The 16,457-nt window shown below is 48.8% G+C and overlaps 2 protein-coding genes across 6 annotated transcripts; both read left to right on the top strand.

Moving 5' to 3' along the window:
* Positions 1–1,025: 1,025 nt before the first annotated feature.
* LOC6600422 (neuropathy target esterase sws) lies at positions 1,026–12,326 on the top strand. 5 transcript variants are annotated; one of them, XM_026992633.1, is made up of 11 exons: positions 1,026–1,083; positions 4,042–4,776; positions 4,856–5,760; positions 5,821–6,392; positions 6,878–7,296; positions 7,378–7,653; positions 7,720–7,906; positions 8,974–9,090; positions 10,511–10,722; positions 10,790–11,134; positions 11,204–12,326. In XM_026992633.1, exons 2-11 carry the CDS (start codon positions 4,042–4,044, stop codon positions 11,696–11,698), a joined length of 4,263 nt encoding a protein of 1,420 aa, XP_026848434.1. In that variant the 5' UTR covers positions 1,026–1,083; the 3' UTR covers positions 11,699–12,326. The 5 variants fall into 5 exon arrangements, with proteins under 5 accessions (XP_026848434.1, XP_026848435.1, XP_026848432.1 ...); XM_026992634.1 differs by having other exon boundaries at positions 1,045–1,083; positions 4,023–4,776; XM_026992631.1 differs by lacking the exons at positions 1,026–1,083; positions 8,974–9,090 and adding exons at positions 1,288–2,052; positions 10,084–10,200.
* Positions 12,327–13,563: 1,237 nt separating this feature from the next.
* On the top strand, positions 13,564–15,661 carry LOC6600423 (DM7 family protein GG17591). The gene is made up of 2 exons (XM_002025492.2): positions 13,564–13,874; positions 13,942–15,661. Exons 1-2 carry the CDS (start codon positions 13,808–13,810, stop codon positions 15,405–15,407), a joined length of 1,533 nt encoding a protein of 510 aa, XP_002025528.2. The 5' UTR covers positions 13,564–13,807; the 3' UTR covers positions 15,408–15,661.
* The last annotated feature ends 796 nt before the right edge of the window (positions 15,662–16,457 follow it).

Genomic DNA, 16,457 nt, shown 5'->3' with positions numbered 1-16,457 from the left:
GAGACATTCAAATACCTAACAGCCGATGCCAAAGAATATCGAAAGAACTTTCCCTAGGGCGCTATCGATACGAAGCAGTGTTGTATGTGACAAACTATAATAAAATTGAGGTTTGTCAGAGAATATTCAAATTTGAAAATATATTTAAGGGCTGCCCCAAATAAGGATACCCTTAAGTAATGAACCTTGACTTACTACGACTTTACAACAAATTCAATCAGAATTAGGCAACACAAAAAAACATGGAACAGAATTTTAACATAAATATAGAAGATAAGGTATGATTGAGTTTTATGATCATGGAAAACTCAATAAAGTTCCGGTGAAAATTCTATTCTATCCGGTGAATATTTTAGGAGGAGGACGATGCAAGCATAAGACATGCATGCGGAACTTCATTGAGTGTTCCATGCTCATAAAACTCTAAACTCTTTTAAGAATTTATGCAAGAAACGTATATTAATTTCAAAACAACAATAATAAAATTTGATGTCGGCTATATTATTGTTATTTTCAAAATAAAAGTATTTTACCGCCAAACTCGAGTCCCTTATCGCACAAAAATATTGATGTACCCTGTTCATCGATAAATAGAATAAAATATCTAATCTAACGAACAGAAATGTCGATCTTTCCTGAACTCTGAAAGGGATTTCCCTTGATAATTATATGCCACAATAAAATGCATATTTACATTTTCGGCAGTCCAAAAATATATCACCGAAAAACGTATTATTCACAAAATATATGAATCGATTTTTCGATACATCAATTTATATGTTCAACAGCCCTATTAGATCCAATAAAACAATTGTTAGAGTGCAGCATTTGGCTTTTTTAGTTATAAACTACTATAAATAGCGACTAGCACCAAAACATCGAGTCTATCGATAGTGCCCTGATGACTTGACACCTCTCTTGCTCTTTCCTGCAACGAAAAAATGAGTCGTAAGTTTGAATGGCCTATAGAATAGGGTATGGGCAACAGTCAAAAACAGCGGCGGCGAATGGCAAGGCTCATACGAACTTCACCTTGCGTGTGAGACAATATACCTTTACACAAAAACGGCTCTTTGCCTCAAGGTACATTAAGCAAAAGGGGTGGTTTGCCTTGCATGCGTTACAATTTCCCGACCGTTTTGCCTGTTGTCCATACCTTCTGTTTCCTCAGAAAATTTGTTGAAAATGTAGTAAATTTGATGTTTAGTTTCTGTGTAGTTGCCATTTGCCATGTAAAAATATAATAAGTGCAAATTGAATTTTTAGTTAAAACTACTAAGTAGTACAGTACATGGTAAAAATTCTCATCTAGTTAAACTCAGTAAATTAAAAAGACTGCCTCCCACCCATAGTCTGGCATAGCGAGTTCTATGGACGTGCGTTTTCCTAAGAATTCATTACGCGAAAGTCCAAGTGCAAACAGAAACAACGAATTTCACCGTATGATTTCGGATTCTCGTAACAAAACGGAATTTCTTATTGGTGTGGGTGGCACAGTGTATAAGTGTGCGTGGTGTGGTGCGTAAAAAAAGCGAGAGGCGCGTGCATTACAATTAATGCACAAACAATAAAAAGTCATCCAAATAGGGAGGGGGGTGGCCGTGGCTGTCTTTGTCGTCGTCGTGGAAGTGGGAAGAGAGCAGCAGCAACAACAACAAAACGCTGAGATTTGTTCCGTTCACCCCCCAAAGCAGCCTCCCCCGCGCCTGACCACTAACTGTTGTTTGTGTGCCAGGGGTGTTTTTGGGGCATTGATATTTCCGCGTTCACAATAGAAAATCAAGAATACGGTTATACTATGAACAAGTGGAACGACTAAACAGACAACAGCAACAAAAATCGAATAGTTGCGTGCGAGGCCGCGGCCAGAACCAATCCAAGGACTGGGCTGGCCAGGACGCACACACACACTCACACTCACACTCAGCCATTTTGACACCGACATAAATGGATGTCCTGGAACTGTTGCGTGTGAGTGGTTCAAACATGTACTACAGCACATTCTTAGCGGATGCCTGGTGCTACTACATCTCCAATCAAATAACAATGACGGTAAGTAAGTGCTCGGTCTCTCTCTCAGTATCTCTCTTCTTTGTTTGGCCCCGACTCCAAATGAGTTTGTGTGCGCGAGGCAGATATACATATGGATAAGGATTGGTGCGGAGGGGGTTTGCCCAGGAGGGCGATCCGATCGCGCACGCATAAGTAAGCAGCTGCAGCTGGTTCGTGTCTGCGCTTATGATAAGCGTACACAAAGATGGCAAGAGAGCGATAGAAATGGAGAGCGAGAGAGCTCTCTCTGAAATAACTGTGAGCGTGTGTGGGCGCATTTTGATCTCGCTACTGTTCCTTCCTGTTGCTTTTATTTCCATCTCTTTTTATCTGTCGCCTGTCCAAGGCACTTCCGCAGTGGAATAAGGTTTTTAGCCGCCTCGACTTACATAAAGCCCAATCCACCACTGGAAATGATAGCCAGAAACCGCAATGATCATGATAATACCAATCTGACCCCGAAGACGACGACGCTCCGCTGATTACGTCTCAATGGTGGTGCTGGTTCTGGTTCTGGTGCGGGTGCGGGTGCGCGTGCGAATGTGTGTATTTCCTAATCAGAAGCACGTGTGCTGGGCCGGGGGCGCGGCGCGCGGCATCAGCCAAATCAGTTTTCAATAATTTAATTAACCCCTTGGGGCCGAATCAATTTAGCCGCCTCGTGACTCTAAAGCTAGCTATGGGGCGCTGCTAGGTGAAGGGGCACAGTCAGCGAGCGGTGCGGTGGCTCTGGTTGCCAGGCCACCCAATCAATCTAATCCAATGCGATCCCACCCAATGCATGCGACTCTCCATTCAATTTCGGCAATGCAGCCTGCCCCATTATATCTGCATGCGATACAATCCGTTCATTATTCCGTTTGAGTGCCGGCAATCCAGTTTGAACCAAATGCAATCTTATCCCATTCGAGCAGTCCAATCCGATTCCAGTGAAATTTCGGAAATGCGATTCACCCATTCCCATCTGCCATGTCCAACGCGATACACTCGATTCGACTTCAATTTCAGCATTCAGTAATCCGATCAGATTTCCAATCCAGTTCCTCACCATTCCTTGCAATCAGCCAATATCAAATTTTTGTTTATTCCAATTTGAGTCGATAAGAAACCTGTTAGCGGAATAAGCTTTAAGCCAAAGAAACAAACAAACAACAGCTGCCAGCAGTTGCGGCTCCCATTACCGTTTAATCAGACATGCTCCTGGTATATCATATTAATAATTCACATACTAGTTCGTATCGAATGCATAGGCGTAAAAAGTAAAAAATGCGGAAACGGTAGACAGTAAAAAAAAGAGTGCAAAGCAAAGCGCAACCAAAACAAGTGTCGGCAGGCAGCGACGCTCGGCGACGTTCAATGTCAAAAGCGACAAGAACAACAACAACAGACAACAGACAGACATCAACCACCACTGCGGCGGCACACGAATGAAAAGAGCAAGAAAAATAAGAGCTTGGAAAAGGCAACGCTCCCTCTCTCTCTCTCTCTCTCTCTCTCCGTCTCTGTTGTGCCCTCTTATTGCCTATTGCCAAGCGGCTAGTGAAACAAAGTTGGAGATTGCACTCTGGGAATGCATCACCGTATATTTATAGACCCCTTGGGCACCTAAATATCGCAAAATCGTATAAATCTGACTCGGAACTAGTTCATAGACTCGACGCGGATTTCTTTGAAAAATCGGGGAAGTTTACGAAACCGAAACGTATATTCTCCTCTACTACATCGAGAATCGAAAAAAAAAAAAACAGAGAGCCACGACAGTGCAAAGTAAATAAGGAAGAAATATTGCTTTGGAGTGAAATTAATAGAAATGGATTTTCGCAGTATTCGGTTTTCGGATCTCGAATGGGTAAACACATCTGCCATCTATATATGTATTCCCAGTGCCGATTAAACAGCAACCAGTCATTCAGTCCTACTCCACACGAAGAATATTATGCTGATGGATTCCATGCCCCTTTTGATTGCAGTCTCTTCTTTTCCTTGCAGATGTACCTGTACTGCGCCCTTGGCGTGCTCAGCATGCTGTTCATCGGCTGGTTCGTGTACTTCAAGCGCCTGGCACGACTACGGCTGCGCCACGAGATCGCCCGCTCGCTGAGCGCGGTGACCATGGCCTCGGGCGGGGATCTGCGCGGCCCGCGCTTTCGCAAGCGCGACAAGATGCTCTTCTACGGTAGACGCATGCTGCGCAAGATGAAGAACGTCAGCGGGCAGATGTACAGCAGCGGCAAGGGCTACAAGCGGCGGGCGGTGATTCGGTTCGCCCGCCGCATCCTTCAGCTGCGTCGCGAAAACATGCCGCTGGAGGTGCGCACCGTTGAGCCGCCGGCGGAGTACCTGGAGGAGACCATGGAGGGCAGCGATCGAGTGCCCCCCGACGCCCTCTACATGCTGCAGAGCATCCGAATCTTTGGGCACTTCGAGAAGCCCATCTTCCTGCGGTTGTGCAAGCACACCCAGCTGCTGGAGCTGATGGGCGGCGACTATCTGTTCAAGATCACCGACCCGGACGACAGTGTCTACATCGTGCAATCGGGCATGATCAATGTCTACATCTCGAATGCGGACGGCAGCACGCTCTCCCTGAAGACGGTGCGCAAGGGCGAGTCGGTGACCTCGCTGCTCAGCTTCATCGATGTGCTGTCCGGCAATCCCAGCTACTACAAGACGGTGACGGCCAAGGCCATAGAAAAATCGGTGGTCATTCGACTGCCCATGGCGGTAGGACAGCAACCACATGCCCTAATACTCGTACCATGCCCCACGATACTACATCCCTCGTATCCCTCCCCTTTTGCAGGCCTTCCAGGAGGTGTTCAAGGACAGTCCGGATGTGATGATCCGTGTTATTCAGGTGATAATGATACGACTGCAGCGCGTTCTGTTTACGGCACTGCGCAACTACCTCGGCCTCAATGCAGAGCTCGTTCAGAATCACATGCGTTTCAAGGGCAGCAGTCAGGGGGCCGGGCCTTCCGTCTATTGCTCGCAGACAACGCGACAGGCCACTGGCTCAGCATCGGCTACGGCAACGGCAGCGGCAGCCAGCGGTACAGCCGGTTCAACACACACGGCGGTACCAAGGCCAGCCAGCTCCCTGTCGCGTTACTCACAGGACGAGCAGCACACGCTGTCCGATCCGAATCCTGGCATTCCGAACCTAGAGCTGAGCGGGGACAGTGTGAACACACTATTCGGCGAGGTGAATGGCGGCGCTAGGCTCAATAGCTATCCACCGTTGTACCACCAGCGCGAATCCGACGGTAATCTGTCCACTCGTCGCGGCTCCATAACGCAACAGGAGCAGCCCGAGGTCGGGCCAGTGCCGTCGATAGACATGCGACTGGTCAAGTCTTCGGCGGTGGACAGTCTACGCAAGGAGCTGGGTCTGCCCGAACAGGATGCCCACATCATTGATCCGTTCGTGGAGGTGCGCGAAATGGAGCCGAATGTGACCCTCATCACCGAGGGCAATGCGGACGATGTGTGCGTGTGGTTTGTGATGACCGGTACACTGGCCGTGTACCAGGGCAATGCGGATGCTACGCGCATCAAGCAGGATAAAACCGACTTGCTCATCCACTATGTACACCCCGGAGAGATAGTCGGTGGCCTGGCCATGCTTACGGGGGAGGCCAGCGCGTACACCATTCGCTCGCGGAATCACAGTCGCGTGGCATTCATCAGGCGTGCAGCTATATACCAGTAACATTATCCTCGACTTTCTCTCCTCTTTCCGCCTTGTTCACATCCAACTTCTTGCAGGATCATGCGCCAGCGTCCGCGCATTGTGCTGGACCTTGGCAATGGGGTAGTGCGGCGTCTGTCGCCGCTGGTACGCCAATGCGACTATGCCCTGGACTGGATCTTCCTGGAGTCCGGCAGGGCCCTGTACCGGCAGGACGAGAGCAGCGACAGCACCTATATCGTGCTCAGCGGCCGCATGCGCTCTGTGATCACACATCCCGGTGGCAAGAAGGAGATCGTTGGCGAGTACGGCAAGGGCGATCTCGTGGGCATCGTTGAGATGATCACGGAGACGTCACGCACAACCACAGTGATGGCGGTGCGCGACTCGGAGTTGGCCAAGCTCCCGGAGGGTCTCTTCAATGCCATCAAGCTGCGCTACCCGATTGTGGTGACCAAGCTGATCAGTTTCCTTAGCCATCGCTTTCTCGGCTCGATGCAGACGCGCACGACCACTGGAGCGCCCGGGGCACCCGTCGAGGCCAATCCCGTCACGCACAAATACTCCACGGTGGCCCTGGTGCCCATCACAGACGATGTGCCCCTGACGCCCTTCACCTACGAGCTCTACCACTCGCTGTGTGCCATCGGTGGGTAAACATGTTTCACTTCTCCCCGGCCCTTTTTCTAGGTTGTAGGCCTCGTACTTAGAATTTGCAATATCCCCCAAAATCGTTTTCAAAAATTCAAATTTCGAATTATATATGTAGCAATATCGTAATAACAGAAGAATTAAGAACATAAAGGGGGATGGGGCGGATCTTTGACAGCATTTGGACAATTTTAATGATTAATAGCTTATTTTAAACTCTATAAAATAATAGAAAAAATTTCAAGAAACTATACAAGATGTATATCTTCCACTGTATCGACAACAATCAAAAATCCTGCAAGAGGTCGTGCAATTGTCATTGCAATTCGTTTTTTTTTTGTGGATATCCGTTTTTGAATTGTTAAAAAATATTTCGGAGTGTATATTGCAAAATCCAAGTGGGAGGAAGATCTGCAACCTAGAACATTCGAAAGTTTTCACTTCCATAATCTCTCTCTTTTCTCTTCTACTCTCGTCGGTCAGGTCCTGTCCTGCGCCTGACCTCGGACTTGGCGCGCAAACAGCTGGGAATGAACATATTCGACGCATCGAACGAGTACAGGCTGACCTCGTGGCTGGCCCAGCAGGAGGACCGCAACATTATAACCCTCTATCAGTGCGACAATGCGCTGAGTCCCTGGACCCAGCGTTGTATGCGTCAGGCGGACGTCGTCCTCATTGTGGGCCTGGGCGACCACTCGCATTTGGTGGGGAAGTTTGAGCGCGAGATCGATCGTCTGGCATTGCGCACCCAGAAGGAACTGGTCCTACTCTACCCGGAGACGGCGTCCTCAAAGCCGGCCAACACGCTCAGCTGGCTGAACGCTCGTCCTTGGGTGACCAAGCACCACCATGTGCTGTGTGTGAAGCGCATCTTCACGCGCAAAAGCCAATACCGCATTGTAAGTGGAAGTGGAAGTGGAAGCACCATATAGCTATGGTGTCACGTATTGTCTGACCCGTGCTACCTCTGCTGCTTCCAGAATGATCTCTACAGTCGTGTGCTGCTATCCGAGCCGAATATGCATTCCGATTTCTCGCGCCTGGCCCGCTGGCTGACGGGCAACTCGATTGGTCTGGTGTTGGGCGGTGGTGGGGCACGTGGCGCGGCCCATATTGGTATGCTTAAGGCCATCCAGGAGGCGGGCATACCCATCGACATGGTCGGGGGCGTCAGCATTGGTGCGTTGATGGGGGCCCTCTGGTGCTCGGAGCGGAACATTACCACGGTCACCCAGAAGGCGCGCGAGTGGTCGAAGGTATGTACATTGGTGTTCCCCTCACAGGACTGAATCTATGTAGAGACTTCGCATTAAATATTGCAGAAAATGACCAAATGGTTCCTACAACTCTTGGATCTAACCTATCCCATCACATCGATGTTCTCTGGACGGGAGTTCAACAAGACCATACATGAAACCTTCGGGGATGTGAATATCGAGGATCTGTGGATACCATACTTCACCCTGACGACGGATATCACCGCCAGCTGCCATCGCATCCACACCAACGGTGAGTGCGGCAGGGTAGGAACGGGGAGGGACAGTGCATGCACTCTGTCTCTCTGCCCTCGTTCTCTATCTATCCTCTCCCTCTTTGTTGGTAGTCCTACTTGTACTTCTCCTTCTTCTCCTTGAACTGCTATTAAATGCATGTTTTTTTCAGTATTAATTTTGCTTATGCATTTTGTGTTCTGGCGATCTATCCGTATCCGTATCTGTTATAGTTTCCCCTCCCTATATCCTTTGTAGTTTAGCTTTTGAGCCAGGGCATACGAACATAAGGTAAGGTGGCTCCAGTAGCCAGTAGGTGGTGTATCTCTCAGCAGCAAAGTTTCATCATGTACCGTATGTTCGTATACCTTTGCGTAGAACTGAGAGTGCCAAAAGCACACACTCTACACTCTACACTCTACTCTCTACACCCACACCCACACACACACACACACAAACACACACACGTACTCATTAATGGCCCCCGCAAATAAGAGGCTTTCCGCTCCATCCACCAGTTGCCACCTGTTTGCCATTCTGCGTCGTGTAGAGGGGGGTACATGCATACATACATCACAGGGATGCATTCAGCCGATGCAATCGATTTCATCATTGTTTTTAAGTTGTTGTCGTTGTTGTTGTTGTTGTTGTTGCTGTTGCTGTTGCTGTTACTGTTACTACTTGCTGATACTTTGTTGTTCGCCATTTTGTGTGCTAGGGTGACAGTAGCTAAAGCTAAGTTCGACGAACATTTGTAGCTTCTATTGCTAGTCTGCGTCTGCTGCTCCTTCCTGTCAGTTCCACGCTCCACTTCCGCTCTAAAATAGCGTTCCATCTTTTCATTGCCATCCAAACACATCTCAAGACTAAAACAAAAAGCAAAACGATCGCTCAATGCAGTTTCTCTATCTATCTCTCTCTCTCTCTCTCTCTCTATTTTTGTTCTCTTTCCACACACTCAAACACACACTCGACACACACTCAACTCATACTAAATTTCATTGCTGGCATGCCGTTAATCAACAACGAACAACCAAAAATACTGCCTTGCCACCTCCAACCAACCAATCGATCAATCAAACGCAGGATCTCTGTGGCGCTATGTACGCTCCTCCATGTCGCTTAGCGGCTACATGCCGCCCCTCTGCGACCCAAAAGATGGGCACCTTCTACTGGATGGCGGCTATGTAAATAACTTGCCAGGTAAATAGCAATTAGTATGCAATTATCTCTTAAGCCAACAAAAAACCTAAACTAAATAATTGTAAATACAAAACGAATCGTTAATATATTTATTAAATCTCAATCTCAATTTAGAGCGTGCGCAGAGTGTTGGATATACATATGTACTCTTCTTCCCTTCTTCCCTACCAAAGCTTTGTCCTTGTCCATGTCCCTGTCCCTGTCCCTGTCCCACCCACAGCAGCAACCACCTTCTTTCCGCAATCCGATCTCTGATATATGTACATATGTATGTATGTATGATACATGTTCCTAGCCTAGCTGATGCTGTTCTAGTTGTTCTAGTAGGTTTAATTTTTTTTCTTATGTTTGTTGCATTGTTTTTGGCGTTTTATCAACAGAATTAGTTGTACTGGCAGCCCTGTTTTTGATTGTCCCATCGCCTGCGACTGTGGATGGTGGCGCGGTCCGCTTAGTATAACGGCGAATGCGCACCACCACTGTCTGTCCCTGTCACTCTCATAACACAACATGCGATAAACACAAACACACCTACACAGATGCAGAGCTGAGTTCGCACAAAAGTTCTTTCTATTTTCTATGTTCCTTCTCCCTTCTCCTTTCTCCTTTTTCCGTTGATTATGTACAAAATTTAATTTTGATTTGTGGTATGCCTATCCTATGCCTAAGCAATATTAGTTTCAATTAATTCTTGGCGACTTTTTGGGTATATGTGCATTTTTGTGTATGAAATTTCATTTGTAGTTAGCACAAAGAGTGAATTTTGTGAAAAACTCTCCAACAACGGCAATTAAATCCTGTCTATCTATTTCTCTCTCTCTCTTTTAACACCTACACACACCGAAAATTCACACAAATGTCACCACCTACGTCCGTGTCCACCACACAACATCCACGCAATCCCGCCTACCACTGTATTGTGTCTGTGTGTGTGTGTGTGTGTCTGGTGTGTCTGGTGTGCCCGCCCGTTCATTCATTGTCCGGCTGCGGCAGGTCACCTGTGGCGCTATTGCCGCGCCAGTATGTCCATCGCTGGTGTCTTTCCGCCCTTCTGTGATTACCGCGACGGCCATCTTCTACTCGATGGCTGCTACACGAATAATGTGCCAGGTAAACCAGCATATCCATCCATATACTTATGTACATGCTGTCCAACACTCTGCGCCGCGACAGTGCCTTTCTTGCGCCCGCCCGCTCCATTGATTGAGATCTTGTAGATGAGTCGCCTGCCAGTCCGAGCATCTTGGGGGAGTGACTGAGAGTCCCACCGCTCAAGATGCTGGAATGCCAATGGCTACCATGTACCGTTAGCGGATCATTATAACGACTAACCAATACGTTTCCATTCCACATACACACGCAAACACGGACACACACACACACAACGCACTCGAATTATTTCTATTGGCCGCCACTGTAGCTGATGTGATGCACAATCTGGGCGCCGCTCACATAATCGCCATCGATGTGGGATCGCAGGACGATACGGATCTGACCAACTACGGGGACGACCTAAGCGGCTGGTGGCTGCTCTACAAGAAGTGGAATCCGTTCACCGCACCCGTGAAGGTGCCCGATCTGCCGGACATTCAGTCGCGGCTCGCCTACGTCTCCTGCGTTCGACAACTGGAGGTGGGCTTTCGCATAAAAGGTTCTCTAATAAGCACTCTATTTATGTGTCTGCTTTCTGTCTTTCCAGGAGGTAAAGAACTCTGATTACTGCGAATACATTCGACCGCCCATCGACAAGTACAAGACCCTGGCGTTTGGCAGCTTCGACGAGATCCGCGACGTGGGCTATGTGTTCGGCAAGAACTACTTTGAGGGCATGGCCAAGGCGGGTCGGTTGGGCAGGTTCAATCAGTGGTTCAGCAAGGAGCCGCCCAAGCGGGGCAACCACGCCTCGCTCAACGAGTACACATTCATCGATTTGGCGCAGATCGTGTGCCGGCTGCCGGAGACCTATGGCTTGAACCCGTCGGATCTCTTCAGCGAGGATGAAGACTGCGATGGCTACATATCGGAACCAACGACACTGAACACGGTAGGTCGCTGCTTAGCAAGTTTTCTATTGTGAAAATGCACATAAATCTATGGACCCCTTCTGATGTAGGATGTCCGGCGCTATCAGGTACCTCGTGGCGGCAACTCGTTGTCGTTGTCTGAGACTGAAATGGATATGGACTCGGACGTGGAGATGGATTTGAAAATGGAGCGCAAAATGGACAAGGCTACACAGTCCACACCGCCACTACAGAGCAAAGCACAGATTCTACGGCGAAAGCATTCGAAGGAGGAGGCTAGACACGAATGGGAAATCAAGCGGGAGCAGAAACAGGAGTTGGCGCGCGAGCAGGAACTGGAGCGAGAAAGGGAACTCAGTCAGAAGGGTACCACTGCGGGGGCCACTGGCTATACCCCAAACGCAGTCATCGCCACACAAACCTCGCTGATATTCATGGATGAAGAGGACGAGATGGACAAGAAAAAGACTAAAGACAATGACAGGGATGAGGTTAGGGGTAGTGCAGAGGATACGGGAAAGGAAAAGGAGGAGGACAAAGAGAACAGAAGCAACACGAATAACGAAACCAAAAACTATCTATAGACAACTAATCAAGGCCATGTCCAATCAGCAATCAGCAATCGCCTTCACAAGCTGGAAACCACCCAATCAATCTCCAACGAAACAAACCAACAAAACAAATCGCTTAGACAAGGAATTCGTTAACCTCTAGGTTTTATAGCAACCAAAACTTAGGCTTAGCTTATCGTACGTACCTCCCCCCTTTCCCCTCCTTCCTCTCCGTTCCGCATAACCGCATAAAACATAACCGTGTCCTATACCTACTCTATCCCACGCCTTCCCGTCCGTTCCATCCACTCCCTAATCCAAGCCATTTCAATGGAGGCGGCACAACAGGTCCACAATCTTTGTATATACATATAGATATATATATAGCAATATTTTAAACTGAGGCAACAGCCCGATTGTTACCCAATGCGCGAAGTCACGTATGAAGCTGAAGCAGGTCCCGATCCGGAGTCCGAGTCCGAGTCGGAGTCGGAGTCGGCTCCGGATCCCTGTCAATTCAAGATATTTTCACGATAGAGCCGCGCACTCACACTTATTGTCTCTTATTATTTTTCTATAAAAACGTTTACTTGATAATAGGCTGTTTGTGAAATGCAAGCAAATAAATAAAACAAAAGTACAATGCCAATGCCATCAACAAGTCGTCGTCTGTTATTTGGGTTTGTATTGCGGCGACGCCGTTGTTGCCGCCGATGTGGCAGGCAGAGCCTCATCTTTCAAAGAAAAACAAACGCATAGGGGGCCTGAGTGGCTCTGCCTGTTCCTCTGCCTGTGCCTAGCTCAGTTGCCGGCTATATTGCCTCAGAGCTGGAGCTGGAGCTGGAGCTGGCACCGCTAACAGTTAAAAATAGAGAGAGAGAGAGTGCGCCCAGAAGAGGTAATGCAGTACGATCTGAATTTATTTGTGGTCTAAAGAAAATGCGCAACAGGTGATAGGGATGCACCTCACAAGAGTATTTCGTCCAGCAGCTCCGCCGTAAACGCGCATCCAAAGCAAGGTGGTTCGACACGTGCACCGCACAGAGGGACTGTGGCTCTGACTCTAGCTCTGGCTGGGCCTGGGACTGGGACTGGGCCTGGACTTTGGCGCACTGAAAGGGGTGACAAGTGCGCGACAGGAAATATACGAAGTCATTCGGGGATGGAGGCTCGGCCTTCGCGCTCCTGCGTGATGCTGCCTGTTGGCTCTGTCGCTGTCGCTGTCGCTGTCCCTCTGACTGTGTTTATGGCTGTGGCTGTTGCTGTTGCTGTTGCAGGTGCTCGCTCGGGTAATGGCAGTGCGTCGTCGTCATCGGCAGAGGGTGCATGGGCAACTGGTGGCCCTCGACAAATACATAGTTCCAGGGCGGCAGCTCTGCTGGGTTCCGAAGCGTGCTATGCTTGAGCTTTCGTAGGCGTGCACGTTTCGGGACGGATGATGGCTGTGGGTGCTGGCGCTGAGGTGCAGGCGCGCCCATCCTCCCACCTGCATCGGCAACACCGAATGACGTCAAACAGGGCCAGCCGTCGGGTTGGCAGTGTCTGTTCTTGTCATTGCACAGCAGTTTCCCGGAGCGCTTGCCCGTCAGATGCTGCAGCCATTTTCGGATCCGCTGCCTCTCGACGAGGTTGCGCTGGCAAGCCTCCTGCAGGGGCCCCATTGTGCTGGGATTCACACTAAAAAAAATTGTGTTTATATATACATACATACATATGTACATATGATATGTATGTATTTACACCGCTCGAATTTACAAAAGTTGCCAAAGTAGCCAAAGTTGCCAAAGTCGCCGACATTTTCCCCATTTTGCCGGCACGGAAATCTATCGTTATCGATATAGTTATCATTCCGATATACCATAACGTTTCATCAAATTGACAGTTCCAGATCTTCCTGACATTTGAAATTTCCCCGGAAGTGCGGAGTCTAATTGTGTCATTTGAAGTCGACAAACGAGGCGAGCGAGTGTCGAGCGGAGTCGAACAAAAAATCCGAGAAATATTCAACCATCTCTTCTCGGTTCCCAAAATAACGCGAGTGCAAGGGGAGCCGAAGTTTTTTTTGATCGAATCGGCGTCATCTTTTTAGTTGATTGCCCCCGGTGCGCTTTCTGTGAAACTTTAATCGCCGAAATCGCCGAAATGTCGAAAAAAAACGTAAGGCTTGGCAAGAAAATGGCCGGCTTTCAGGCTTTCGCGCAGCAAACAGGTAATCCCCTCTCCCATATCGCAAAAACGCACAAATAATAATAATCTGAATAAAAACACGCGTTCAGGTCTTGATCTGGACCCGGAACTGGACATCCTAATCCCCGGATCGACCAACGAGAGAAACTCGCTGATCTGCTGCCAGCACATGCACAGTTTGATGCATTCAATGAACTCGCTCTCAAACGCAAAGCTGCGATATGTTCCGAATCTGCGGAACTTGGTGGTGCCGAAGAGCACAGAGCGTACGGTGCTGATCCAGCTGTCCGTGAAGCATTATCCGCACGATCCGGACGCCGCCAAATTGCTGAAGGAGGAGAAGACTTGCCTGTGCTTCGAGCTGCCGGTCGAACGCTTTCCGGTGCACACGCCCATCAGCAGGATGATCTTCCTGTCGCCGAAGCTACTGCCGCCGGGCATCGATGCTGGCGGTGTTTTCGGACCCGGGGTGCTGCCACGCAAGTTTTACCCCATCGGGATGCTGCCGTCGCAGCACAAGGGACCGACACCGGCACTGTTCGTCGGCCGTCGCGTCCTTAAGGAGATCCTAAAGGGCCTGGCGACTGACCTCATATGTCCGCTCTCCACCACCGTGGGCAAGTCGTCGGCTGACACCCAACAGCGCCTATCGCGCTGCAGAGTGGCGATGGGCTTTGTGGGGGCCGATCCCAACACAATGGCTATGATGAAGAAATACATCGACAATCCCGTTCCGACTCAGTACAACATCTACGTGCCGGACCTGACCGACATGAAAGTGGTAATGGCCAATGCCACTGACGCCATGATGCCATACGCCATGACGGTGATCTCGACGGTGGTTCAGCCACATGTCCCGAACGTATCCCTGGACACCATGAACGCTCCAGGGCCTAAATTCAAGCTGCCCGCGGAGCTCTTTCCGCCGGAAATCATCGGCAGAAAGCCTGTGTTTATACCCACCCGCTATCTGCCAAAGAACTTCGATGCCGGCTGTGTCTTTGCGCCCGGCGCACTGCCATACTCTTGGTTCCAGGGATTCCTGCTGCCCGATACGGCACCAGTTCAGCACAGCTCCGTGATGTCGCCGCCCCTGTTCTTCGGGCGCTGGAAGGCCAAGCTGAAGAAGCTCAACGGCAGTGCTAAGGTTCCGGTGCCGGTGCCTTCGGTCTCCAATCCACCGATCTCACGTCCTCCGAGAAGCGTCAACCCCGAGAAAGAGCTAATGGATCTAATCTTCGGCTTGTATGGCAACGAGAAGGAAATCTCAGTGGGTGCCATGACGATCCGCCGGTTGGCACTAGATCTGTTGACCAAAAAAAAGGTGCCAGCTGGTATCAACGTGGAGGCGGCCGTCGAACAATACCGCGCCATTATGCGCAGCCGTGCGGCCAAGCGCGATAACCCGGCAACTCCACCTTCACCTCCACCTCCAACTCAGCCTCAGCCGCAGGGCGCCCAAGTTGGCCCAGCCGTCATCCAGCTGCTGAAGAAGATGTCAAAGCGTAAGAAGCCGTCCCGTGGAAACTGCACCCATTGTGCAGTGCGCCAGTAACTCTACACATCTGGAGACATTGAAACACGGATATCCTTCATTTATACTTTTTTTTTATTATTTTTTTTCTAAATTTTCTGCGTTTTGTTTGAATTGATTCCATGATTTTCGGTTTGTTTTGCTAATCAGAATGGATACATATTTCGAGTTGCGTGCTGCTTGCGTGCTATGTGCCATCGAATCCTGCGGGTTATCCGCCAAGATTATAGGCCCAAACCGAACCGAAAAGTCTAGATTTACGTAACTACTAAAAAAAAAAAGAAAAAACTTTGTGATTTATATTATATATAGTATACATATATATGTATATAATATGTATTATGTGTGTACACAAATATGCATCTATGCATCACTCCGGCTCCGCCCCTTGTCACATTTACAAAATGATCCTTCGCTTAGTTGTATTTACAATGCGCAACAGACCCGGGAGTACAAATTTTTCGGAGTGGAGAGAACAATAAAAAAGAATAACACTGAATCAACCATTGAGTGGGTATTGGGGATTGAGAGAGCATGGTATGGTATGACTGCCTCCGAAGTTCTGTTGGATTATTGGCACCGATGGAACGAGGCAGCAGAGTCCAGAGCAAGTAAGTAAATACATATATTCAAAGTAGATTCAATTGGTTTGCCAATAACTTTAAGGAATAGGAATAGCAGATTCGGCTGCTGCGGCTGCTGCTGCTGCTGCTGCTGCTGCTTCGTTTGGCCCAGTGCTTAACGAGATGAAAAATAAATGGATGGAGAGCTTGCGGATCGATGCGATCGATTGCGATCTTGCCCTGCCCACTGTCCCGTGCACTCCTGTCCCTTCACAATATTTAATTACAATAATAGATTTATAGTACAGTTTGTATATTAAAAAATATCAATTTGCCATAGCAGCGCGTTATAATAACTATTAAACAATATCAATTTGCAAATTGCAGCTTCGCCAACGACGAGGCCAAGTCCTACACGCCTAAACGCCTAAACGCCTACCCGCCTACCCGCCTACCCGCCTACACGCCTACATATGTATGTAACACACATTCGGTAAAAACTAATAAC

Source organism: Drosophila persimilis, unplaced genomic scaffold, assembly GCF_003286085.1.
Source record: "Drosophila persimilis strain 14011-0111.01,24,50 unplaced genomic scaffold, DperRS2 tig00000766-arrow-arrow-pilon, whole genome shotgun sequence".
Classification (NCBI taxonomy): domain Eukaryota; kingdom Metazoa; phylum Arthropoda; class Insecta; order Diptera; family Drosophilidae; genus Drosophila; species Drosophila persimilis.
The sequence above is the reverse complement of the archived record's forward strand: the minus strand, read 5'-3'. Positions and strand labels throughout refer to the sequence as shown.